We start from the raw sequence: 27248 nt of genomic DNA, 5'->3' as shown, positions 1-27248 counted from the left end.
CTACTCAACCAGTGTGATGGAAAGGCCTGGCTTTCCTCTGATGCACGCGGCCCCTCTGGAGGCTGGAGAATACTTCTCAGGAGGGGAGCCCAAGCCCCCAGAAGAGTGTGGTGGGGCAGGAGCTTCTCTACGCGCCCAATGATGTCTGATGCTCCCCGCTGCGTGAGGCTGGACCGTCAGCTGGCACGGGCCCCAGAGCTCTGCACTGCGCCCCACAGTGCCCTGGGAGTGGGGTGGGCCATGGCCGCTGGGCCCATTGGGGTCTTGTGCGCACACCTGCCTCCTGCTCTGGCCAGGGTCAGGAAATAGGGGACAGGGGCACTCCATCTCGAATTGCATCCAGTCTTCTCTGCCCTGGAAAGCAAGGTGGGTCCCTTGCCTGTCCTCTGTGTTGATTCTCCTCTGGGCCATGCTGGCCGTAGGACTGTGTCTTGTCTTTCCCCACAGTGTGGAGTGTCTGGCTGCTGGAGGCACCCTGAAGGGAGGAGAGCAGAGTGGACGGGGCCTGGAGGGTATAGAGGGCTTCCTCGGCCGGCTCTGCTGCGCAGTGTGGCTCCCGGGAGCTGGGGGCCTTCTGCAGGACGGCATGGCAGACAGCAAGTGATGGCTGGATTGAAGGGGTGCTCGGGGACAGGTGCAGTCCCCGGAAGCTTTCTGTGTCCTGGGCACCCACCGCACGGCTGACACGGTGACCCATCCTGAAAAGGCCCCTGGGAGTCTCCAGGGCAGCCTCTGGGGGCAGGGGTGGAGGCCAGAGAGGGGAGGAAGGAGGCTCTCGGTCTCTCTGTCTTGGCACCCCAGGACCTGCGGTTCTGCCCCCGGATGCTGCCCTGTTGGCTTCTCAGACGCACCCCTCGATTCCAGCCTTCAGAAGACTGCCTTGTCCCTTTGCCTCAGTGCCTAGGGCCACGCGACGGGGTCCACTCTGCGCCCTCCCCCACCCCCAAAAGCAGTTTTGAAAGTACTCTTTCAGTTGTTGGGGTGCTTGTCACTAGCAGCCACGTAAGAAGCACCCCAGAATATGGAGGGGCCCGTGTCTCTGCTGTTCACAGCATGGTGACCACGCCCCACCCCACGCCTGTCGGCTCCCTCCTCTTGCCAGCTCAAGCACAGCATGGCGTGGGCCTCTGGGAGAGCCAGGGGCTCCGCTGGCCTGCTTCCGAGCGCTTGCTGTGAGAGGCCGTGGCCGGGACACAGCGTAGAGTCTGCCGACCGGTAGGGCAGGCCCAGCTGTGACAGCCTGAGGGTCCCACGGCCTTCCCAGTCACGATGGTGAGGACACAGCTCTGGGGGTAATGCACGACACGCGGAGGGGCGAGGAGCCACAATGGGAGAAGCAAAGCAGACGGGACAGACGGCAACAGGACGTGGTCCGGAGCTGGGCCCCTCCGCGGCCCCGGCACAGGGAGGACACAGCGCGAGGTCACGGCAGTGTAAATGCCACGCCGACAGCCACAGGGGGGTTCTTGTCCACAGGGTGTGCGGGTGGGGGCTGGGGACAGACACTGGGCTCGTCCCTTACCCTTCTTCTTCCGGATGGAGGCTTGCAAACAGAAAGGGGAGCGTGAGTCTGGAGATGGCGGCACAACCCCCCGGACCTGGCTTGGGGGCGCCTGACCCTCACCCGCCGCTCACTGGGGTTAGACTCGGAAGGCCGGGGTTTCTGGAGAGCTCGATTTATGGCTTCCCCAGGAACCCGGGGATGGGGTGACCTTCCCCACCTGACATGTCCAGCTGGTCAACCTGCTTCCTAGCCACGGATGAGGCACTGTCTCGGGGCGACCTTCCCACTGAGCTCCCTGCCCCCTGCCAGCACTGTGCCAATGTGGCATGTGAGTGAGAACGGAGGCCGACTTCAGGAGCCCCATAGCCCTGCATAGGGGAAGACATGGGCCACGAGATGCTGGGGCCCCTTGGAGGAGGCGGGGCGGCACGTGCTGCCTGGTGGTAGGACGGGCAGTGGCCCTGCGGCATCCCTGCCGGGGGCAGGCCGGGTGCGTGGGGATGGTCAGGCTTTCCTGGGCAGCCTGGCTTGGAAGGACAGGATGTGGTCAGGAAGGGGGCCAGGAGAACAGGGGCTTGTGGGGGCTACCCGTTCTTGGCAGGGGTGCTCGTTTCCAGAAGGCTAGGCCTCAGTGACCGGTGAGGGGTGATGGCTGGGAGGTGGCCAGGGCCGGGGAAGGACCATCTAGCTGCACCCACTATGGAGGGAGGAGACCCCCTCCCCGAGAATGCGGCAAAGAAGAGGGGCTGCTCCGTCCTTCCTGGGAGGGAGGGTCCCGAATGTCCCCCGCGAAGGCTGGGGTCAGGTGGGAGTGAGGCCGGTCCAGCACCAGCGAGGGGAGTCACTGTCACGTGTCCCCCCGCTGGGTCAGCCGGGCCTGGGGGGCGGGTCCCGTGCGCAGATGCCCACTCTAGCACCCGGCGAGGCCCTCTCCGCATTCTCCGCAGAGCCTGTCGGCCCACTCGCCACTTCCGTGTGGTCAGAGCCAGCCTCCTTCCAAATGTGTCCCTGGGCTCCATGGTGACGCCCAAGCATGACATTTAGCCAGCATCCAGGCAGCCCACACCGGCTCCAGGGTCCTCCTTCCCCCAGCAGCCACCGGTGCCACTGGACCCAGGGCCCGCGAGGTTCTGCATGCCCTTCCCTGTCTATCCGGCGGGGACAACGGCTACGGCCTTCCTGTTCCTGGCAGACCTTCTAGAAGACGCCAGGAGCTCCCTACCCCCGGTGTGCAGCTCGCCAAGCCTGTCCGCCCCACCACTGTCTACGTCAAACCCGGGGGACGGAGCTCTCTGGTCGAGCCGTGCACAGAGCACCAGCGAGGCAGAGTTCGGTTGGGGCTGGGGGAGGAGGGGAGGCCTAGGGAAGCTGTTTAGGGAACACTGTGGGGCAGCTTACCTTTGTCCACTAGTGAGAGGCCCAAAAATTCAAAACAAAACAATGTTAGATGAGCCGAAGAGAGGAAAAGGCGGAACAAGTAACCACCCCCGAAGCCAGCAGGATGCCCACGGAGATGCCAACGTGGGAGCCGCCCGCACACAGGAACCCGAGGCCATTCCTGGGTTTCAGGGGCAGAGAGACCAGGGCAAGCAAGCGAGCAAAGGCCATGCATGGCCTGAGGCTGCGCGGAGGCCGGTCCCACTGCGTCCCAGGTGCTGGCGACAGCGCGGGGCTGGGCGGGCCAGACGGGCGACTCTTACCGAGCTCCTCCAGCTCCGAGGTCATGGACTTGGAGCGCAGGGTGAGGGCCGTGGTTGGAGCACGCTTGGGAGGCGGGGGAGCTTGAGGGGCAGACGGGAGAGACAGAGGTGTGAGAACCTGGCCAGGATGGCGCCCGCCCCACCGCCACGCTTCCCGCACAGTCTGGGAGCCGGCGGCCCTGAGCCTGCGGGGAAGGTGGGCAGGCGGGCGTCCCCCCAGGCTGGGGAGCAGCAGCGGTCCCGCAGTGAGGCTGCACTCGGGCCGGGACCAGCCTGCCCTCCCTGAGCGAGAAATCCGCGGAGGGGAGGCCGGTTCAGCTCTGTCTGCGCTGAGCCTGCCAGTGACTAACGGGACTGACGGTTCCAGCAGCCTCGCGGCCCCTCCCTGGCTGCCACCCCCTCATCACGGCAAGGGCGTGGGCTTCGTACGTGCGCGGACGCCCCCCAGGCCCCGGCTGCTGGGCACAGCTGTGCGTGCTGCCCCCTGTGTCCGGTGCGCGAGCCCGCAGGCATCTCTCCACCTCCCTTTGTGGCTTCTTTCCCTCCTCTGAGAGGGCTGGCCCCCCCAGCGGGAGGGGGTGTGGGGGGCACCTGAGCGTGTCCAAGCCCAGGAGGCTGGAGCGCAGGGGCGGGGCAGGGCGGGCACCTTTTTTCCTGGCAGTGTCATCCGGGTCGAGATTCCTGGTCACCGTGACCACCTTGAGGATGAGGTGGTTTCCTCCCTGGCGGATCATGTTCACCACTTGCCGGTGGCCGACCTTGACAACGTTCTCGTTGTTCACCTGTGGGAAGACAGGGGCTGTGGGTGTGGGGCCGCGGGGGCTGAAGGGAGCAGTGCCCACCCCTGCGCGGCAATAGCCCTGCCTCCTGACGGAGGGACGGATGGTCAGCAGACTAACAGCGTGAAACCACTGTGGCTTTGGAACCAAAGCCCTGGGGGCTGCACGCCCCCTGACCGTGGCGGGGGGGGTGGAGGGCATCGCGCCGTGCGGGGCAGTTCCCAGCTGCTGGTCTCACCCGAGGGCACTGAGGTGCTCACTCTGGGCAGGGCTGGGACCAAGTTCCTGGCCGCCGGATTTCCAGGGTCCGGAGTGTGGCCCTACCGCTTTCCGTTTTCACACTGAAGGGGAAACACTGATTGTTTCTCACGTATTTGGGGGAACACACATGAAATGGCCCATTTCCTCCAGGTGCTCCCTCCTTCCTCCTCGCCTACCAGGGAGGCTGGAGAAGGCGTAAAATCTTGGCCGACGAGGCACTGAGGGCTCCAGGTCCCTGCCCTGCTTATCCAGGGATCCAAGATGAGACCCCCATCGTGGCCACTCAGGTATTTGCTGACCTCCTGGCCGCGGCCCGTCTCTTGACCTCCATCTGTCCCCATGGCATCAGCAGGCAGAACCGGGACGGCGCCTCCCAGAGCTGGGTCCCGTGGCAGACCTGCTTTGTCCGCTGCCACCCGCTGCCCCGGGCGCGGGCACGAAGACAGGCCGGACCGCGGGGCTGAGTGCAGAGGGAGGCAGATCTCAGGGGCTGGGCCGCACACCCCCGGCCTGGTGAACTGGCCCTGTCCTGAGGGGGCTCTGGCACCCGGGGGGGCGTGCCAGGCACGGAGGGGCAGCACAGGGAGTGAACCCACAGGTGGTGGAGTTCATGGCCACCCCCTGCACTGTCCTCCAAGAAAGAAGAGCCCCCACTGCAAAGAACAAGTGAGAAGAACCAGCGCCAGGCCCACCCACAACCGACAGCCCCGTGCACTTGCTCCCGCTGCGGATTCCCCAAAAACCTTTAAAGTGCAAGGTCGCTTCAGGCAGAGACGTTACCAGACTTAGTGACTTCTCACCGTGCCCACGCCCGTGCAGCCAGGTCCGCACGCCAGTGATGGGCGCACTCTTCCCGGAGCGCCTCGGAGCACACAGCAGGAGGACTCTTGGGGGGGGGGGCATGTCGCAGCTGTTCTTGGTGACAAATGATGCCCCTCCCCTCCCCACCTTTCCTGTACGTGCCCCAGGGAAGTGACGTTGCTCGTTCCGTCATCCACCACTCTTGCTCAGAGCACCCACTAACAGCCGGGACCTAGGGGTGATCCTGGCAGGCGCTCTGTCCCTGCCCTCTGCAGCTCACGTTCTCGGGGTTGGCCACACCCGAGTCCGTGACCAAGTGTGACCCCGGCTGTATTGAGTGCCGCCTGAGACAACTGGTCCAGGCAGGAGGGGCCGGGGAGTGGGAGCCGGGTGGGGGTGGGGGGGGGCCCTGTGCAGGAGGATGGGCGCCGGCAGTGCCCCAGACCCTGCCTCTGTCCATCCGTTAGGGGAGAGTCTTTGCCTTCGGCAGTCCTGTCTGGCAACTCCTCAGGCTGGGCCCCCCAAAACAGAACTGCACTCCCAGCCGCCTCTGCGTCCTAGTGAGGACAAGAGTGGCACCTGCTACGGGACACAAGGACTGGCTTCTCAAGCCTGCTCTGACTGTGGGCCTTTCATGCTCTCCTTTCCCGGTGCCCCCTCCCCTCAACCAGCTGCACCTTCCCACCCTGCTTTGGATGGAGTTCTTCCTCCGGAGAAACATACCAAGGTCCGAGCCATGGGCAGCGTGGCTCCGGGCTTTTGTGGCCGTCACAGGTGCACGGGTGAGCACTCTGATAGCGAGGGCACAGGGGTGCCAGGTGCGTGTGCCGTGATGCCTACCAATACCCTCCTGCCAGAAGAGCAGGCGGAGGTGCAAGGCAGCACCGTTCAACTTGAACCCACAAGACCAGGACCAGAGGCAGGACGGGACCCTCAGCTCCAGTCTCCTCCCCAGCACAGGGCGCCCCAGGAGCAAGAGCAGAGCCTGCTTTAGAATTTCCCAGCCTCTAAACGAACTCAAAATTCAGTTTATCCCATGACAGGACTTTGGAACCAGCCACCGGCCCTAACAGATGCTGTGAACCGCGTGTGTGGGGACAGGAGCCATAGAGACCGAGAAGATGAAATGTTCCCTGCTTCCTCAGATGCCCGGGTTGGCACATTGCGCAGAGCACCGGGGCCTGCGATGCTGGTACGCTGCCACGTGGGGGATGCGTGTGCCACAGTCTCCTGCCACATTTGGAGAAGGTGAACACAAATCTGGAGGCTCCTGGGATTGTAGTCTCAAAGAGACAGATTATAAACCACAGTCTGGTTAATGGCAGGGCAGAGTAGCAGGTCTCTCCATTCATCATTCTTATATACAGACGTGGGACCACCTAGAAGGTAGTACACCGCGGCCACATCCTGGTGGACGGCAAGAACGCAAACCTGGCGTCCACCACAGTTCAGAGAACTTCTGTGAAGAACACAAAGACAAGCCTTCCTCTGCACTTTTGTGCTTTTCTAAACCATCGTCGTCTTCCGGATGGAAGACACACACACGGCTTAAAGAGCTGGGTCTACAAGCCTTGCTACAAAACCCAGAGGACGCGCCAACCAGGGGCCCTTCTCACTCCCAGAGCCTTCGGCACATGCTTCCTGCTCTAGCCCTGTGCCTCTCCACATGCTGATGTAGCTGCTCCTTGGTGTTTACATTTTAGACGTCGTCTGCTGACACACCACCACGGCAAACGATGACCTTGCTCGGGGTTTCTGAACAGTGGCGCCCCTGCAGTCGTGGACCAGTTAGTTCTCTGTTGTGCAAGCACACGCGAGTATGTTGGTGAGCACCCCTGGATTCCACACGCTGTCTGCTTGCCACAACCCCTTCCTCCCAAACGTGATCACTGGATGTGTTTCCAGACATCACCAAACGTCCACGGGGAGGTCAGAATCCCCCTCGGCTGGGAATCACTAATTCGGGTCTTTTCTTCCATTGCTCCCTCTCCTCCCCCAGGGCTTCCACCCCCAGGTTGTGGCTCTGTCAGAACTCCAACTGGATCAACACTCGGGATGTAGCTCGCGACCAGGCAGTGTTGTCTGTTCGTAGCCAAGCCTTGTAGTGTGTTACGATTACTTTGTTTTTTTCCCATACAGCATGTTTTCCCCGGAGCGAAATCATTCTCTGTTGTTTGTGTGTTGGTTTAATTTTCTATGTACTTAACAGTAATTCCAATCCAAATGCTTCCTAATTATGTAAATCTCTTTTCAAGATCTTCAGATATGTTGGGTATTTTGCTAAGTTTATCTTGTTGAAGAAATCGCTCCCAAAGACTTCTGCTCTTCTCGGCACAGTGTGGGTTCCGGTGTTCTTCGATCCTGTGCCCCAGGATTCCTTTCCATCTGGTCTTGTGTTGGGCTCACCTGAATCCCACAACTCCTGGGCATATTGTTACTTGGTAAAAAGCTGTGTCATTTTTGGTAAAGGATATTCTCTAGTTGCTTCCTAATGAAGGGAATGTGGCAGATTTTTTTTTGTTGACACTGTTTATTGGAAAATGGCTTTTTAAAAAATATATTTATTTGAGAGAGTGAGCAAGTGTAGGAAGGAAGAGAGAGAGACTTTTAAGCGGACTCCACACCCAGCTTGGAGCCCAGTGTGGGGCTTGATCTCATGACCCTGAGATGATGACCTGAGCTGAAACCAAGAGTCAGGTGCTTAACTGGCTGAGCCACCCAGGCATCCTGGAAATGACTTTATGTGCACACTTAACTGGGAGTGTGGGTACAAAATCGGAGGTTGGGGGGTAAGGTAAAGAAAGCTCCTAAGACCAACTCCTCTGTAGGCAACACCGTTTGGGAAAAAAATAATCCCCTCACCCCCAAACTCAAACAAACAACGACTCCGTGAAAGCTCTGGGATGTGAACTGAGGTAGGCAGATTTTGGAGGGAGTGGAAAATTGGAAGCTTTGGGCTATGGACAGAGTGTAATGCAGGTCACCTGAAACTCTAATGGAAAATGGCAGCTTTTCTGGCTTAAGAAGTCAGAGGACAGAATGTGGGGTGGCCACAGCTGTCAAAGTGGGGGGAGAATCCCAGAAAAGAGAGCACCAGAGAACGGCAGCTCCATGTGCTATGTGTAAACTACAGATCTCTGATGCATGTATGAACTGTGCCTGCACAGGCCTGACCAGCACAGCTTGCAGATGAGGCTAAAGTGCCTGAACCTAAATTTGAGCTGCTGTTACTGTGGGCTGGACACTTTCTAGTTTGAAACTAACCAAGGTAATTATCAGTTAAAGTGCAAACATCTACACTCATCCAAGGAATGTAACAGAATCCAGATTGTCACAGCATAACCTTTACAATATTCAGGATATGGTGAAAACCTACTTGATGAACCCAGGCATGCCCAAGATGTTGGAGTTATCAGACAAGGATTTAAAGCAGCATTATAACAATACTCATCTCAGTATAGGAAAATACACTCCTATTGCATAAAAGGTAGGAAATATCCTAGAAATAAAAATGTAAAAAGAAGAGAGAATGTTAAAACTGAAAAAATACAATGTTGTAAGTTAAGAAATACAATGGATGGGCTTAATAGTGAGATGGATATGGTGGAGCAAAGAGTGAACTTGAAGAAACATCAACAGAATTTATCCAATACGACAAAAGAGAGAAAGGATTTCCAAAGTGAAGAGAATCTTAAGGACTCATGGGACAATGTCAAAATGTCTAATATTTCAAGTCCTAGAAGGTAAGAATTTGGAATCCCAGAACAAAGGGAGAAAATGGGTCAGAAAGAGAATTTAAAAAAATGATGGCTGAAAACTTTCCCAGTCAGGTGAAGGACATAAATTTACAGATTTAGAAACCAAGTGAAGGTGTGTACCTGGTGGCTCGGTAGGTTAACTGTCTGCCTTGCAGGATCCCAGGGTCCTGGGATTGAGGCCCACATCAGGCTCCCTGCTCAGCCAGGAGCCTGCATCTCCCTCGCCCCCAAACCCAGTCCTGCTCTCTCTCTCAAATAAATAAAATCTTAAAAAAAAAACAAAAACACAAAACAACTTGGGGCACCTGGGTGGCTCAGTGGGTTGAGCCTCTGCCTTCCGCTCGGGTCATGATCTTGGGGTCCTGGGATCGGGCCCCGCATCGGGCTCTCTGCTCAGTGGAGAGCCTGCTTCTCCCTCTCCCTCTGCCTGCTGCTCTGCCTCCTTGTGCTTTCTCTCTCTCTCTCTCTCTCTGTCAAATAAATAAAATCATTAAAAAATAAGTTAAAAACAAAACAAAACAAAAACAAACAACTCAATGAATCCCGAACAGGGTAAATATAAAGAAAATCTCACCCAGGCACATTACAGCCAATCTGCTGAAAGCCAAAGGTAAAACGGGGAACTCTTAAAGCAGCCAGAGAAACATGACCCATTCCTTAAAGAAGAACAGTGATTTCGATGACTATGAACTTCACATCAGAGACCACAGAGGCAAGACTGTGGATCCTTTTAAACTGCATAAATAAAATAACTGCCAACCTAGAATTCTATATCCAGCGAACATATCTTTAAATAATGAAGGTAGATAAATGAAAACCATGAGAATTTGTTGCCAGCAGACCTGCTGTTAAAGGCAGTTCTTCAAGCTGGATGGGAATATTAGATCTTAGAGGCCTGAGGATATCGGAAATGGTAAATACACAGGTAAAGTATGAATTCTAAGTGCACGGAAATGTGAAGGATGTATATTGTAGTCCCAGAGCCCGCCACTAAAGAGAACATAAAGTATGACAAAAGGCGGTATATTACAATGGAGTTCTAAAAGTAGTCAGTAGGGGTGACTGGGGGGCTCAGTAGGTGAAGCGTCTGCCTTCAGTTCAGGTCATGATCTCAGGGTCCTGGAATCGAGCCTCATATTGGGCGCTCTGCTCAGCAGGGAGTCTGTGGCTCCCTCTGCCCCACCCCCTGCATGTGCAAGCATGTTCTCTCTCTCTCTTAAATAAATAAATCTTAAAACAATAAAAATAGTCAAATAATCCAAGGAGACCAGAGGAAAAAAGAACAGATAAACAGAAACAAACTGGTGGGCCTACACTGAATGGCACTAATAATTACATTAAATGTGAACGGAATAAAACTAGGTAAAAAGCAGCGATTATACAAATGGGTTACAAAGAAAGATCTAATATTTTGTGTGTGCACTTTAGGTACAAAGACACAGAGGTCGAAAGCAAATGAACACAAGGTTTCCAATGGGTGGAGCTCCTATATAACTATCACACAAGAGAGACTTCAACCACTTTGAATAATCGTTTGACAATTCCTCAGAAAGTTCAACACAGAGATATGAGATGACCCAGAAACTCCCCTCCAGGCATATTCCCAAGAGAACTGAAGACAGGCTCAAACAAGTTCCTGCACACAAAATTTCCTGGTGTTACTCCTAGCAGCAAAGAGAAGGGGACGGGGGGGGGGGGGGCGGTGAGGAATGACTGTCAATGGGTGTGAGATCTCTTTCTGTAACAAAATGTTCTAAAATTAGACTGTGCACATGACTGCAAAATTCTGTGGATATACTAAAATCCACATTGGGTGCCTTAAGCAGTTGAATTTTATGGACATGAATTATATCTGGATAAAGCTGTTATTAAAAAAGATAGACTTCAGGAAAAGAGTATTACCAGAAATAAGAGGGGTGCTTCATAATGCTACAAGGGAATTCATGACAAGGACAACAGTCACACATTTATGCACCTGTTCACAGGGCTTCAGTATACTGAGGGAAAGTTTGAAGGAATAAAAGACTGAGCATCACATCAAATACAGCAGGACACTGACTATGCCTTTGTATTCAGCTGGACAAGAAAATTAGTAGACGTAGATGACCTGAACAAACATCTTAAACTAATTGATATTTACGGGATAGTAACTCCAGAACACACATTCTCTGGGCCACATAGTTGTAGTTTGGAAAGAATTTTGCTTCAGGAGTTTGAAGGGTATGTTTCACTTACTTTGGTTTCCAGGTTTGTTCTGGAGGGATCTATGACCCAATCATGTCTGTGGGACCTTTGTATGCTCTCTGTTGCCCCACTCAGAGGCTGGAGAGCCCTGTCAGGCTGCTTCTCTCCTCCAGGCTGTCTGAGGTGTGCTGACATGCACTTTGTGTGGCTCTGTCCTTACCTCCCACACTGGGTACCTGGGTGAAGGTTGGGGTGGGGGCTTTTCCATGGGGACCCTCATGCCCTTACATTCTGGAATGCCTCCTTCAACTATGTCTTGGCCATTCATTCCCTTGCTTTACTTTTCTCTTTGAGGCAACCTTATTCCTTCCTCCAATTTCTTTCTTTCCTCTTTAATTTCCCATATCTTCTCTTTCTGGGAGATACCTGTCAGTTTTATCTTATAATTCACCTGTCAGAATTTTCACATCTGCTCTGGTATTTCTAAATTCAAGAGCTCTGATCTTGTTTTGTGAAATGTGACTTTAAAAAGGAATATTTTTTTCATTCTAACTTCAAGGATGCAGTATCTCCTCTTATCTCACTGAGCATACTCATGGTACCTTTTCATACTCCTATTCTCCCTGCATGATCTGTGTCCTTCATTTCTTCCATGGCCTGTTTGTTTGCAGGTCCATCTTCCATATTCTTTTTTTTTTCCATAGGAAGCAGAAAAATACTTTAGGCCAAAAGGTGGCAGAAATAAAATCATCCTGAAAATACACTTCAGTGTAATTCCATTGGGACAGATATTCCCTGTGATCATGCCCTCCCACTGACTGTGCCCCTGGAGTCTCACAGACTCGGGACAGTTTTTAGACACTTCCCTAACTCCTGTGTCGTGGGCAAGCCAGAGTCATCTGTCAATCCCCAGGATCCAAGGGGGAGAGCAACGTATTTCTTGGACGAACAGAACCCTCTATATCAGGAGAGTGCACAAAGATTTTGCAGAGTCCGCATACTTCAGGTTAAGCAGGCACAGAAATCATCAAAATGTAAAAAAGGTGACAGGAACGGATACCATGTTGTAGAATAAGATGTTCACAAGTGTCGTGGACGTGTAAGGCAGCTAATGTCCAGAAGAGGTGAGTCAGAGAAGGTGTGGGTTTGGAGGTGATTTTGCATCTAGAAGATTTCTCTGTGGCCCCAATGAGTGAGCACCAGGGAGCAGGGCTTCCTCCTAAAGCCACTGTTATTTGAGGTACCAGATGGTTCAAAGAGGGGGTGGAGTCAGGCCAGAACTACAATCCGCCAAGACAACACAGCTGCTCTCTAAGATAAATAATGAAATAATAAAAAAAAAAATGGGGGCATCTGCGTGGCTCAGTTGGTTAGGTGTCTGACTTGATTTCTGCTCAGGTCATGATCTCAGTCATGGGATGGAGCCCTGCGTTGGGCTCTGTGCTCAGTGAGGAGACGGCTTGAGATTCTGTTTCTCCCTCTGCCCCTCCTCGCTCTGTCTCTCACTCTCTCAAATAAATAAAATAAATCTTTAAAAAAAAAAAAGCAAAAGAGAGAGAGCATTAAACCGAACAGGTCACCAGTGTGGTGATGATAACTCCCCGGTGGGACACTTAAGGATGAACCAGGGCACCAAGAAGCCAAAGAAGCCCCAGAACACACTCATCAGAACATGGGACACTGCGAGGCCTTTCACACCACAGGTGCCACCAGAGCTGCCGCTCTACCCTGCCACCTCCCTTTCTGAAGTGTTTTCTTCATCCACACGCGAAGCTCCCTGGCAGGCAGTGCGTACTTAGGAGTGGCCCCTAAGGAGTAGATTCTCGTCTGAGTCCGTTGTTTTGTGATTACTGACAAGCCAGCCCTCAAGTTTCCATGGAGGCAAAAGCCCCAGAAGAGCCAACGCAATATTGAAACCGGTACTCCCAGAGGACTGGTACTCCCTGACTTTAGGACTTAAAACTATAAAACTACGGTAATTGGGTACTGGTGAGGGACTAGACAAATCGATCAGCAGAACAGAAGACAGAGCCCAGAAACAGATCCACACCAGTGCAGTCATTTGGTCTTTGATAGATGAGCAAAGGCCATCTGGTGGACAGGAAACAGACTTTTCAACAAAGGGCTGGAACAACAGGACATGCGCCTGCAAAATGACAATAACACAAGAATCTAGACTCAGACCTTACACCCTTTCACAAAGAATTAACCTAAAATGGGTCATTGACCTAAATGTGAGACACAAAACCAAGAAACTCCTAGAAGATACTACGAGAGAGTATCTGTGTGACCCAAGTCTGGTGATGACTATCTGTTAAAGAAAAAATTGGTGAGTAGGACTTCATTAAGGTGAAAACGTCTGCTCTGCAAGAGACACTGTCAAGAGAACAAGACCAGCCACCGAGTGGGAGAAATTCTTTTGCAAAACATATCAGACAAAGGACTGGCTTCCAAAGACACAAAGAACTCTTAGAAGTCAACAATAAGGAGTAAGCAACCCGATTAAGAAATGGGCAAAAGATCTGAACAGACACCTTGCCAAAGAAGACATACATGGCAAATAAGCACGTAAAAAGTTCTCGTCATATATCATTAGGGAGTCGCAAATCAAAACGACATAGCAGTGCACACCTATCAGAGTGGCCCAAATCTAGAACGCTGATGCCAAATACCAGTGAGAATGCAGAGTGCCAGGAGCTCTCGCTCACTGCCAGTGGGAAGGCAAGACGGCGCAACCGCTCTGGGAGATGGGCTGGCTGTTTCTTAACAAAACGAAATGTGCTCTTGCATACAATCCAGCAACTGCACACTTTCATGTTTACCCCAAATAAGCCTGAAAGCCTATGTCCACACAAAAACCTGTACATGAGAGTTTAAAGCGGCTTTATCCACAATGGCCAGAACTTGGACACAACCAAGATGTCCTTCTGCAGGTGGATGGATGAACAAGCTGTGGGACATCCAGACCAAGAAGTATGTTTCAGTGATCAAAAGAAACAGGCTTTCAAGCCACAAAAAGACACAAAGGAAATTTACATGCATCTTATTGAAAGAAACCGATCTGAAAAGGTTCCATACCATGTGATGCCAACTGCAGAAGATGCTGGAAAAGTTAGGAGCATGGAGACGGTCAAGACCAGGGGCTGCCAGAGGATGCAGGAAGGAGGGAGGAACAGGCGGAGCACGGACGAATTTGTCATTCTGGCAGGGTTGTCATAGCGTAGTGCTGGACCCACGTCACTTGTCCAAACCCATAGATTACACAAAGCAGAGTGAACCCTAAGGTCAGTGGTGAACTTGACTTAATAATAATGTAACCGTGCTGGTTCGTCAGTTGTCCAGGACGCACCACACCAGAACAAGATGTTACAAGTAGGGGAAATGGGGTTTGGGGAGGGGTGAGAGAGTATATGGGAATTCTCTATCTTTTCACTCTCTTCTGTGTTAAAGCTGTTAACACACAGAGTCTACTGACTGGAAAAGAAGCTAGTTTCTTCTATTTCTGTTATGGAAAAATGTCCCACAAATAGCAAAGCAGAGAGCAGTTACACCGGACTGACCGCCGTCACCTTGTCCGCTTAGTGGCAGCAAGGATGAGCTCGTGGTGTTCCGGCTCCTCCCTCCCCCACGCACCACTGCCCTCCGTGATCCTCGTGGAGGGAATTCCAGCTTCTTATCACCTCGCCTGACGCAGTTCAGCATGCTTTTTATTTAAAGACCCAGCCTTGTGGTAAAAAGATAACAGCCACAATACCATGATCACCCCAAAAGGCAACTCAGATCGTCACATAAATGCCCTCCCGTGGCTGAGCCAGAGCCGGCTTAATGGAGTCATGAGAGCGACCCGTCCCATCTGGCCAGCATGTCACTTGTCTCGTTTACTCTATGGGCTCCTCAGTCCTCTCTTGGCTCCTTGGGACTCACGTGCTGGAGGAATGAAGACGTGGCCCCCTCTGTTCTGCGCATCACGCTCCTGTGTCCTCTGTCTTGCCGTCGGGTGGAGTTTGGTAGCTGGACCACATTCGGGTTTGATCAGAGCAAGTGGTGCCCTCTGCCCCCACCCAAGGCACCCCTAAGAGTCGGCAGGGGTTCTGTGTGATGTTGAGATTTAGTTAGAGGGGCTGTTCAGGAGCGCTGGCCGGATCCACCTCCTGTCTGGAGCAGCTCCCAGAGTCTCTGCCTCCAGGGTCCGTGAAATGGTGATGCTCTTCTGCTGACCTTCTCCAGTTGTTATTTGGAATAATTTTAAAAGAGCAACTTGCCTTTCTTAACAGTTCAACTGCCTCCGGGTACTACGAAGGGAGAGATAATGCTTGCTGCTGCTGCTTTTTTTTTTTTTTTGGCCAGTTTTCAGATTAATGTTCCTTCTGAAGCGACCCATTCCTTAGGAGTGTCAATGTGACTTTAGGGATGTTGGAAAACCATTTTTGATATATTTGAATCCACTGCAGGGACTATCCTTTGTTTTCAAACAAGCTTTGGATTTTAGGACAGTCTCAGATGTACACAGAACTTGGGAGGAAGGTGGCACAGAGGGCTTCCCCGGACCCCACACCCACTGTTCCTTATGCGCACCCCCTACGTTAGTGTGGAGCTTCTGGAACCAGTCCTGACACGTTATCACGTCAACTGAAGCCCACGCCTATTCAGACCGCCTTAATTGTTGCCCAGTGTGCCTCTTCTGTCCAGAACCCCATCTAGGACCCCACGTTACAGTCCGCCACGTGTCCTTAGACATCTCTCCTCTGTGACAGCTCTCTGTCACAGCCGCGCGTCCCTGGGACGCCACTGTGGTGCCTGGGGTTGTGTGTAGGCTCTTCTTTGGTTTTGATGACCTTGACAGTGCTGGGTACCTGCCAGGAATTTTGTAGATGATCTCTTAATCACGATTTGCCCCTCACAGCCACACTGGGCTGTGGGTTTGGGAGAAGGACCCAGGATGAAGCACCATCTTTCCAGTCCATCACGTCTAGGCTTGTGCTCTGCCCCTGCCTCGTCCCCGTGATGCCGGCCTTGCTCACTTGGCTGGGGTGCGCTCAGGTGCTGGCTGCACTGTCCCCGTGGCAGGAAGTCACAGTGCTCAGCTGTACCTTGGGGTGGGCAGTTAAGGCCCATGTCGCCAAGAGCAGGGTAGCCTCATGAAGTTTAGGGGTTCTCCTGCAGGGGAGCACTTGTCTCTTCCTCGTCCACGAGCAGCTGTCTGTTCCCATCCACAGCACTCATGGGTCTTCCTTGTGTTACACGTCAGATCACAACCCAGAACCACTGTGTTTACGCTGCTGCTCATAGTGTCCCAGCGCTGGTCACTGGAGCGGCGCTGTCCCCGGTCCTGCCCGCATGCCCGTGCTTTACCACGTCCCTCCTGGTCCCTCACTCTTGCCTTCATGCTCCAGTTCTCCTGCGTTTGCTCGAGGCAGCGTCTTTATGGGACATTGTGCAGCTTGTTGGGCAGACAGGGTGTTTGGACTCTCGGCGCTCATCTGCTGGACCTCAACCGCAACTGAGAACAGGACTCGTATGTCCCTGATTTTACACTCTTCTCTCTTCGCTAAAAATCTGGGCTCCCAGTGACTAACGTGAAGGTAACGGTTTGTTTGCTCGCCCAATCTATCCGTCTGCGTGCGCATCGTCTCTGTTAATCAGCCATCTGCCATTAGGATCGTCAGTTCCAGGATAACAACACAGCGTCAGGACCAATGGTCTAATTGCTGAGCAGAGCTGAGGACTTCCTGCCTTCTGCTTGCCACCGTACGCGAACTGCCACTTGGAATGATTTCTCTGTGAATGCCACTAATTTAATTAGCAGTTATGGTCGTTTACATCATTTTGTTTTTGACTTTTAAGACGTTGATTGGTGTTTTGCAATTCTGTGCAGTTTTCACCCAATTTCATAATCTGATCCACGAGACAATCAGTACTCAGAATCTTTTGTCTTCCTCCCCCGGTCCCAGAGGCAGCACTAAATTGAAAAAAATGGGGTGGTGTGAATGATCTTTCCATTAAGAAGACATGAGCAGATCGCTGTGTGCGTGTGCGTGCTTGCGTGATCTGTTCCTGCCCTGCGGAGAGGGGAGCGTGCTGCTCCCACTTTTCTGATCTCGCCTCTTCCACTTGATGGTGCATCTCGGAGACAGCGCAGGGCAGCACCCAGAGGTGTCTGTCTCTCTCGACGACACCCCCATCTTCCACTGTAAAGCGCCTCCCTGGTGTGGGCAGCCGTGGGCTGTAGCTGCGTGTCCCTGGGATGCCTGTGCGGGGCCTGGGTTGTGTACAGGCTCTCAGGGCTCTTTGGGCAGGTGTCTGGTCGGCCCGTGTGCTGGGCCCCGGCTTGCTGTGTGGGGTGCTCCCCCTGCCACAGCCAAGGGTCCAACTCGACCCCAGGCTTCCAGAAACCATGTTGTTGCTGTCTCCTGCTGTTTGTGTGCGGTGGCTGTCCCCTGGCCTCACTCAGCGGGCTCCAGGGGAAAGCTGGTCCCAAGGCGTGGCTGCTAACCCGTCTTACTGGACATTTCTCCAGTCAGATATGCAGGCTCTTTCGTATGGGAAATGGTGCCCATGGGATGTGATTCAAAAGGGGCCGAATGGGGAGCCTTCCGCCCTCCCGGGGCGGTCTCGGTGAGTGCGGTCTCTGTGCTTCGGGACTTGTGCAGACGAGCCGCGGGAGTTCACACCATGATTCTCAGCTGGTCTGCGAGCATGGTTCATTCCAACCCCGATCTTGTCTCCTCTGCTCTCCGATGGCCTGCCTGTGCGAGCTCACATCCTTCCCAGGGACCTGTGTCCTCTGGACACACAGGTTTTCGACAGCCCAGGCCCCTCACCCAGCCTAGGACACGGGCTGGCAGCCACCTGCTCCCATGAAGCCCTTCAAGGATGCCCTCGGCCTGCCCTGTCACCCGCTGAGCACGTTATTCCCTCAGCTCTGAAAGCCCTGGAGGACAGAGAAGGTCACCACCCCTTCTTCGAAGTAGTCCTTTGCCCGAGCCTCGCCAGGTGGCCTCCCCCTGGCTTGTGCGGGCAGAGGAAGCGAAGCTGCCTCAGGGTTGGCCAGGCGCTTTGGCCTCAAATGCGACCCTCCTCTCCGGGCAGCCGGCGTGCAACAGTAGGGGGGCTGCCTCGCCTGGACCTCCTCCAGCCCGGAGCTGCACTCCACACACCCTCAAGGAAGCCTGCGTGCCCCAGGCAGCCGTGGGCACACCCCCCTGGTGTGGGCTCAGAGCGTGGCCGCTTTCCTCCTGCGCCACCCGACCTGAGGGGCCCGTGCAGGCACCGTGCAGAAACACAAGTTTCTGCATTCACTTGTGTTGGCCGTGGAGCTGCGTGCACGCTGGGTGGCGTGTCCTGTGCTGAGCACAGGGGCGCTGGCCTCACGCGTCAGCGTGTATCGCGATGCCAGTGCAGATCCCGAACCGCAGCAGGTGCTCGGTAAATATCCGGAAATGTGCAGACACGCTGGGGGGTCCAATGCCTGGGCTCAGGTCCCAGCCCCCCATTTCTCAGGAGAGCGAGTGACCTGGGACTAGGGCTTTGAGCCGCAGTCGTTCTATCTGCAGCCCTGGGAGAGGGAGCCCCCGCCGGTCTCTGCGAGTGCCACAGGCAGGGGTGAAAAAGGGAGTGTGACGCCCGTGGACAAAGGTGAAGCAAGAGGCTCTGTTCTGCTGGGGAGGGGCCGCGGCACCCCCAGCCCCCTCCCCCCAAGCTCTTCCCTTAGGTCGGGCTTGGAAACTGGCCTTTCTGACCTGATTTGAGCAGCCTTTGTCTCTGTCCTGCCAGCGGTGGGTCTAGTGAGGACAGACGTCTGTCACATCCTCTGCTCCCGCTGGGGCTCATCTGGGCACGAACTGGGGGGCTCGGGGGCTCTCAGCCCATTACCTTGTCATTCCCCTGGCGAGTGTCTGTCATTTCAGTTCAAGACCAGCTGCTTAGGAGTATCACGTGGAAGCTGCCTGGCCGGGCTGGGAAGCCAGGGTGACTTCATGACCGCGTCCCCCTCCCATCCCCAACTCCATCTCAGAGCTGCCGTCCCTCCCCTTCACTCTGGCTCAACATGGCCCCACGGGAGATCTTTGGGTCCTGGGTCCCAGGCTTACCGCTGGAATAACGGGAGGGGGCCCGGCCAAGTCTGTGGCGTGATTAGCGAAGCAAGGTCAAGAGCGAACGTTACGCGAGCGCCTCCAATGTGTCCCCCACTGAGGACTCTACGTCGTGACGGCAAAAGGGCCACGAACGGCGCACCAATGTCTGCACGGCCTGGCCTCAGTGCTGCGGCTCTCAGGCTCTGCCTGCACAGGGAGCTGAGCCCCTGGTCAGCCCGGCCTCCCGCAGAAAGCCCCGTCGCTGCACAACCCTGGTGGCCGTCCGGTGCGTGTGCCCGATGGCCAGGAAGCACGTGTGTCCCGGCCCCTTCTATGGGAGGGAGGGAGCTAAACGCCCGGGGGCTCGGCGGTCTGGAACGTGGTAGAAGGCCCCCTTCAACCTGGAGACAAGCTGCCGTCCTCACCGCACCCCACCACACGGCACGCGTGGGCGTACACGGGCGTGCTCCACCTGCCGGGAGCGCGGACCTCCGGACACACGGATGTCCGGACACGAGGCCAGAGAACCTGGCATTTGGTGAAAAGAAGGAGCAAAAGCCAACAAGCTCCCAGGGCGAGGTGCGGCCAGGGAGGGAGTCAGGACAAGGCACGGATTCTCTGCTCCCCAGCACCCCTCCCCCGGCCCCAGGGCGGCCCCTTCCGTTGTGTCAAGGTGGAGGTTGGGGAGGTGCTGCCTGGGACACCATTGTCCCAGCACCCCCCCCCCCCATGCCCAAAGAGCTCCTTGTCCCTCTGACGGGGCCCTCGCCCCACCTCGTGGCCGGGGCAGTGGGCCAACTGGTCCCTCTCAGGGAGGGGCCTCAGCTGCCCTGGTTCTGGTGCCCAGTGGGTCCCTGTCTGTCCAACTTGGGGGCATCAGGAAACCACATCCACGCCGGGAGCCTGGTGCCTGCAGGCCCTGGGGCAGGGCACTGCGGCGGGGGGCAGGGGGCGGACAAGACTCCCTCCTCCATGTGGGAGAGCGGACAGGCTGCAGGCCCGGGGAGGCAGACCCTCTGAGAGCAGTGGGTGCGCTCCAGGGCTGGCTCCCCGCCCCCCCCGCCCCCGGGAAACCAAGCAGGACCTGACGGTGTGGAGGGCAGGGGGGTGGGGGAGCCGGGGAGCCTGGGGCGGGCATGGGGGCGGGGCACCAGGTGTGTGTGTGGCACAAAGGCCCCCAGGTCCAGGGGGGTCACGGTCCTCACAGAGCATGTGTTGGGGCCAAGCTGGGGGCGCCTGACTTCCCTTGGATGGCGGAGACGACTCAGTGGGGAGCCTGCACTCAGGGCTGGTATTGGTGGGGTGAGGGGCACCATTCCGAGACGTGGGGCAAGTCCGTGATAAAAGGAACCACGTGTTTAGGACCGGGACCCTGCGGTAAGCCCACAGCTGAGGTGGCCTTTCCTGTCTGGCGTGTGATTAGGGGTCTGGGGTCTGGACTGGACTGGGCTGTGGGCTGGGCTCAGATGGGGGGAGGCGGATTACCCACGGGAGGGAGACCGGCCCCACTTGCCATAGCCCCTCATGAGGTTCATGGGGCGTCTGGCCCCTCCCCAAGGAAGGCTCACCCTGCAGTGCTTCCTAACACTCCCCCTACCCTAACAGCAGCGACACCCCTTCCTACTTCCCTCCTGGCAGCCCTGCTGCTGGGGACTTGCCCCTTCCCGGAGGCCTGGCGGCCGAGGGACCCCGCTGCACCCAGCTCACCTCTGTGCTGGTTCTGCTCTCTACCCCGGGAGCACCCTGACCCCTTCCCAGGGACGTGCTGGCTACCCAGTCTCCTCACTGCAGACCAGAGGCCCCCAGTGCTTCTCTGCGTGACGTTCTGGACCCTTCCACCCATCTGGCCTGGCTCCTCCAACACGGCCTTGAACTCTGCAGCCTTGGTCTGGGCAGGCCCCCTGCAGGGCGGAGGGCCACTGAGGCCTGGTCCTCGACACAAGCATTGCCTTTCCTGGACCACATTCTCCAGAAAGTTCTGCCACTGCTCCCAGGACCCCTTGACTTCGGCCCTCCCGAGAGGGTGCTGGTGGTTGGCCTGAGGGCAGATGCGGGCTGCCTCCTTCCTCTGGGGCTCGGCCCGGACGTCATTCTGGAACAGCCCCCGTGGGCCTGGGCAACAGCGTGGGCTCAGGTGGGCCTGATTCCGGCCGGGGAATCCTAAAGTGGTTATTTCCTGGCGTGTTTAAAATAGTCGTTTTGCTCCCAACTCAGAAAGCCCGTCTCTGGAGCAGGATTCCAGCGGCTCTGCCCGGCAGCACTAATGTGTATAATTAAAGTCAGCTTGGGCTGGCAAGGGGGTGTCTCCTTGCTGGAGACCCTGCATGGACGCCCTGGGCCAGGACTCCACGGCCTCCTGCGTCCCCGCTGCCACCCAGGCCGCCTCATCAGGGAGGGACAGCCCCGTCCCGGGCACTCGGTGACTCAGACCCAGACACCGCAGGGAAGGGCAGCCCGGCACAGCGTGGACGTGCACGGCCCCTCCCGCCGGAGGCCGAGGCTGCCTGGGGACGTGGCGCCTCCTGCAGGGGGCACCCAGGGACTGTGGCTGCAGCCGGGGCGAGGGCAGGGAGGAGGCTGTGGGGGTCGGGCCAGGCGGCGGGTCCTGGGGTCCTGCCCCGCTCCACCCCGAGCACGGAGCTCACCAGAGCTTCCCTCTGAGCCGCAGGCTCCTCGTCGGCCACGGACTGGGAAGTGGGAAAGCCGTGGACTGCCGAGGCGCTGGAGGTTCCAGCCTGGGGCTGACCACGGCGCAAAGAAACACTCCAGAAACGCACGTCGTGACTGTCCCTTCTCAGCAGACTAGCTGGACAGTGAGACACAGGCGGGGATGGACACACAGACGCGGTCAGGACACAGTTGCTGCCAACCTAAGCAGCTGCCGCCCCCAGAACCCGCCCCCCAGGGGGTCCCCATGCCCCCGGCACAGAGGGGAGGAACACGGTGGGGGGGCCGGGGTGCTGCAGGAAGGGGGCGGCCTGGCTGGGACCACTGCCTGGGCCCCTCCGGGCCACATGGGCACCAAACCACGCTTCCTGCTCTTCCAGAAAGTGGGGCTGGGAGCGCAAAAAATTCACTCGGGGTTTCATTCCCTCCTTGCAAGGAAGTGGCCGAGATCGGACCTTTCCTCGTCTGCCGTCCTTCCCTCGTCCCTTCTTCCTGTCCCTCCCCTCTGGGTGGTCATTGTGGGGGGGTCTGGCAGGGGCTCGGAGCTGGCCCAGGGCCAGCATGTCGTGTGCAGAACCTCCCATCCCACAGAGGGGAGACCAGAGACAGTGAGCAATTTGCCACATCCCCAGTGGAAGCAGCCCGTCGGGGTGCGCTCGAGTGGGACCTGCTGGGTCAGACTCCGACTCTGAGCGTACGTCCTGAGCACCTGCCGAGTTCTCCCGGTTCGACATTCCCACCGGCCGCGCACGAGCCTCGCCTTTCTCTGCGTCTGCCGCAGCCCGCCGCAGCCCTCGTCACCGTCCTCTGACCAGAGCCATCCTGTTGGGCGTGAGCGGGCGTCTCCTTGTGTCGGTTTCTGTTTCCCTAAGGACCACGGACGTGGGGCGGATACGAGCCTTCACATTCATGTTTGAATCAGGAGTGCTGGAGTTTGGGGGTTACAGTTCGCGATTTCCAGGTTTGGGGCCAGAGATGCATCTTTGGGGCCTGTCACCCCGTCCGTTGATGACGCGCCCCGCACCCAGTCTCCCGTACACGTGGGGCCTCGGCACCACACGGGAAAGGCTCGGGAACACGAACCGGTGCGGCCGTGAGGGAGAACAGGGTGCCCAGAATCACCACGTGATGTGCTGGTCCCACTCCAGGGTGCCTCACTCCCAGACCCGAAGGCGGACACTCGAATGGGTTCTCGCACCCCTATGGTCCCAACCACGTGGAAACCGTCTGTGTTCGTGGACGAGACATGGTCCACCCATGATGGGCTACTCTCCGGTCTCAAGAAGGAAGGACATCTGACACCCGCTGTGACATGGTGTCACACTGAGAAGGACGCCGGTCGCAGAAGGACAAATCCTACAGCATTCTGCTTCCGTGAGGGCCCTGGAGTCATCAGATCCACGGTCATGGGCGCCAGGGGCTGGGGGAGGGAAAGGCGCCGAGTTTCCATCTGGGAGGGCGAAGCCGTTCTGCAGACGGACGGCGGGCACGGCCTCAGAATACCGTGGGTGAGTTAATGACCCGAACTGTGCGCTGACACATGGCTGAGACAGTAATTTTCATTTGGGTGTTTTTATCATAATTACAAATATTTTGAAAAAGGGGGGCAGGTGTGGCTCGAGGCCCACAGGCCCGTGCTAGCTCTGTGCGCGCCCGCTGGGCGGTGGTGAGATCAGGCACGCGGTGCAGCTCCAGCCTGCGGTGGGGACGCCGTCTGTGGGTGGCCCTGGGGCTGCCTCTCCCCCATGCGGAGCCCACCCCGGAAGGGGACCCCCCTGCCACGGCGGGAGGGCCCAGAGGGGGTGCATGGTTGCCCGGCACCGCACTGAATTGTTCACTTTAAAACGGTTAATTTTACGCCACAAGGATGTTGCCTCAACGTAGGAAGCAAGTATCCTTGAAAACGGAGGGACGCCCTGTCTTCGGAGAGGCCCGCTGGTGAGGAGGCCCCGTCGCGGCAGACGCAGCTTCCGGCCTAGTGAAGGCGCCCCAGAAGCCGCCAGGAAGACGCAGGCCCGTTGGCGGGCGGTTGCCATAGCTACGTCCAAATCCCGTATCAGTGTGACTTCACGCTTTGGGTGTGGATGGGGGGGCTCGGCTCTAGCGGGAGGGCCCAGCGATGCCCCCCAGTGGGTCCCTCTGTGAAGCCCGGGAAGCCAGAGCCTGGTGGCCTGGGGTGGTCAGGGGTCCAGGGGCCGGACACAGCAGCTCTGCTAGCCTCCTTTGTGGGACTAGCGTCAGAAGTTGGGGTTCAAGGCCTGTGTGTGAGTCAGTGCTTGTGGCCACGACAGTCCCACACATGGGGCTCCCACACCAGACACTCACTGTCCCCTGGGTCCTGGAGGCCAGAGCCCTGGGTATAGGCGAGAGCAGGGCGGGTCCCCCCGAGGCCTCTCTCCTGGTGTGTGGACGGCTGTGCTCTCCCTGCGTCCCCAGAGGGTCGTCCCTCCATGCATGTCTGTGTCCCGATCCCTCTTCTCCAATTTTAGTATATGTGCTGCCGAAGCGAGCACCCGATCCCTCTTCTCATAAGGACCCGGTCACACGGGATCAGGACCGCCCGGGTGACGCCATGTTACGTTAACCACCCACTGAAAGACCCCAGCTCCCAATTCAGCCACATTCTGGGGGTCAGGCCTTCAACATCTTTTCTGACCTTCACACAGCGTCGGCCAAGTGCTCTTGCAGCTGAGAAGGCCCCGTGGGCGTGTGCAGCTGCGGTGCCCCCGCTGTGGCCCGGTCCCTCCTTAGACAGCACATGGCGGGCCTCCGAGGGTCCCCGAGGGGTCTCCACGGGAATGACAACGAAGGAGAACGCTGCGTGGACGTGAACAAGCTCTCTGGAGCTCTGCTTTCTTTAAAAAAAAAAAAAGTGTGCTTTCAACACCCCCAGAGCGGGCAGCAGCTGGCCATCTGCTCTCTTTGGCTGGACCCCACGGGGCAGCCACCGCCAGCCCAGACACCTTTCCCCACCGGCATGTGGCCCTGGGCGGCCCGAGGGGAGCCGGCGCGGTGCGGGGAGCAGCCTGCTGGGGATGGGGCCATGCGTGGACGTCGCGTATGGCACAGGCTGCCCGGGGGAGACCTGGAGAAAAACCACATTATCCCGTGGCCTGCCTTCTCTCCTGAAGCCGGTGTGAACTGCAGAGACAGCCCGCGGCGGACTGCCCCCCCCCACCCCCCCGCCGCCTGGGCCCGAGCCCCACAGGATCCTGTCCCACGTCCCCGCCGCCCACCCCGTCTCCCAGCACATTCTCCGCCTCAGCCATGCCCGCACCTCCCCGTTCCCCAACGACCTGCTCCCACGAGCTATTTTTGTTGTTGTTTATGTGTACTTTAAAAAAGTCGAGATGAAATTCATAGAATGAACAATGCATCCTCTCCAAGTGCACAACCGTGGCATTTAATGCCTCGCTGTGCGGAGCAGCCACCGCCTCCATCTAGTTCCAGAACATTCTCACTGGCCCGAAGGAAGTACCTGCCATGCCCCGCCCCCTCCCCCTCCCCCCAGCCCTGGCAACTGCTCGTCTACTTTCTGTCTCCGTGGATCTGCCTGCTCTGGGCCATGAGGTCACGCAACACGGGGTCGCTGTGTCTGGCCCGTTTCCATACGGTGTCAGGCAACACGTGGCTCAGTGGTCGGCTGATGCTCTGACTGCTCCCCTGAGCTCAGGCCATCGCATGCTCTGGGGGCTGGTGCTCCCCAGCCACTCTGAGCCAACCGGGCCGGGCTTCCGGCTTCACACCTGCCCAAGGGTGCCGGGGATCAGGGCAGCAGGCAGTGTGTGCTCGGCTGGGAGACACCGACTCCCGTGCCCTGAACAGCTCACCCGCCCCCGGTGAATGGGGGAAGGGCTGACCCTGGGGGCGATGCTCACTGCCAGAGGAAGTTCCTACAGACATGCTTCCTCCCTCCCTCCCGCCCATTGTCTGTCAGTCCATCCATCCTTCTGTCCACCCTTCCATCTTCTATCGGTTGAGCTGTCCCTCTATCCACTCGACCCATTATCCATCCCCGTGCTTTTCTCCTAGCTCCCCACCTGTTCACAACCTCCGCTCTCATCCATCCCCCTGTCCATCCGTCCGTCCTTCCATCCACTCGTCTGCCTGAAGTCTGCGAGATCATCTCCATTAAATCAAGCACTGTGTAATGTCAGCGCCCTGCCTTGGAGGGACACGCGGTTCGGCATGAGGCTGGGGACGGGGGGGGGGGGGGGGGGGGGGGGGGGCTGGTCCAACACGGCAGCGGAGTGGCCCCCCAGCAGGGGGCAGGGCTCCGCCCTTGGGAGCCTAAGGAGCATGGCAGGGACCTCAGACCCTGGAGAGCAGGCGAGGGCGTGGATACTGGCGGGGAATCCGGGGAAAGGGGTGTGGCCCTGCAAGACGGAGATGGGCAGGGTGGGGCCCGGGCCACGGGGACACGCCTGGCACCCCCAGGTTCAGGCCATCCCACGTTGCCACACCTGCCCTCCCAGGGCTGGTCCCCTGGGCTGGATCCTGCCCACACCAGCTGCAGGACAGCGGCCTGGGAGCCCCCAGTCATCACCCCCCTCCGCCCTGCGCCTCTGCCTGGCTCCCTGCAGAGATGTCCCCACGTGGCCGGAAGCCGGGGGGCTGGGCCAGCTGTAAATGACAGGGTGCGGCTGGGCTTGTCATGCTGCTTCTTTTTTTGTTAAAGTTCAAGTCTGTTGGACTGTGCTGAGCATGAGGTTTGGTCTAAAATAATCCCGGAGGTGCGTCAGTGTGTGGGCTGGCTCTGCAGGCTGGAGGCCGGCGCCACAGCGGGTGGGGGTGGGGGCCGGGGGCCACCTGCTGCCGTGCAGTCCTGGGACTGTCCCCTCCCGGGAGCCCAAGGGCAGAGAAGCCAGCCCTGGATCAGAGGGGCCATGCTGGGGGGCTCGGGGACCCACCCTGCCTAGCGCTGGGTGGGCCATGCTCCATTTCCGCCGTGAGCACTGGGGGTTCTCAGCTTGGCTGGGGAGGCAGGCACCCCCAATTTGGCTCTGACTTCTTCTGCCAGGGAGCTGTGGGGGCAGAACAAAGCAGAGGCGCTTTCTCCCCCAAGGAGACGAACGCAGCATTTCCTGAGCGCCTGGGAGTGGCTGGCAGGCTTGTACTGCACCCCAGCTAGAAGAGGCACTCCCCAGGATGGGGGCGGGGCTGGAGCATGTCCCTCTCCTTCTCTTCTGTCCTCCATCCCTGGGGGCTCCCAAGCACTGGGGTTCCAGGTTCTGGCCTGACAGTGTCTGGCCAGCAGGGGCCTGGTGGGGCAGGGATGGCCAGGACCCCCGCCGATAGCTAGCCTCCCATTCTTCTGTCCTGCTGTAAGCCTGATACTGTTTGGGGCAGCAACACCCCCAGCTTCTAAAATGAATAATTTCCTGGCTTCTCCTGAAATTGTGGGGCGATGCATAGCATCATTCTAGCCAATGAGAGGTAGGTGCAAATCTGCTGGGAATTTCCAGGAAAGTTGGGCTATTCCTCATATAGGTGCCAATCTGTCACTTCCTTTGGCCTTC

The 27248-nt window shown here is 57.3% G+C and overlaps 1 protein-coding gene across 2 annotated transcripts in view; it reads right to left on the bottom strand.

Moving 5' to 3' along the window:
* The window catches only part of SHANK2 (SH3 and multiple ankyrin repeat domains 2), a 459520-nt gene that overhangs the window by 20629 nt on the left and 411643 nt on the right, over nt 1-27248 (bottom strand). For both annotated transcript variants that reach the window (XM_046014851.1, XM_046014852.1), the window contains 4 exons: nt 3851-3986; nt 3205-3285; nt 2903-2911; nt 1523-1543 (listed from right to left, as the gene is read on the bottom strand). In XM_046014851.1, coding sequence (XP_045870807.1) covers nt 1523-1543; nt 2903-2911; nt 3205-3285; nt 3851-3986 — 247 coding nt within the window. The remainder of the gene's footprint in view (nt 1-1522; nt 1544-2902; nt 2912-3204; nt 3286-3850; nt 3987-27248) is intronic.

The sequence above is a fragment of the Meles meles genome, chromosome 8, assembly GCF_922984935.1.
Source record: "Meles meles chromosome 8, mMelMel3.1 paternal haplotype, whole genome shotgun sequence".
NCBI classification, from domain to species: Eukaryota; Metazoa; Chordata; class Mammalia; order Carnivora; family Mustelidae; genus Meles; species Meles meles.
This window is presented reverse-complemented; position numbering and strand designations above follow the sequence as displayed.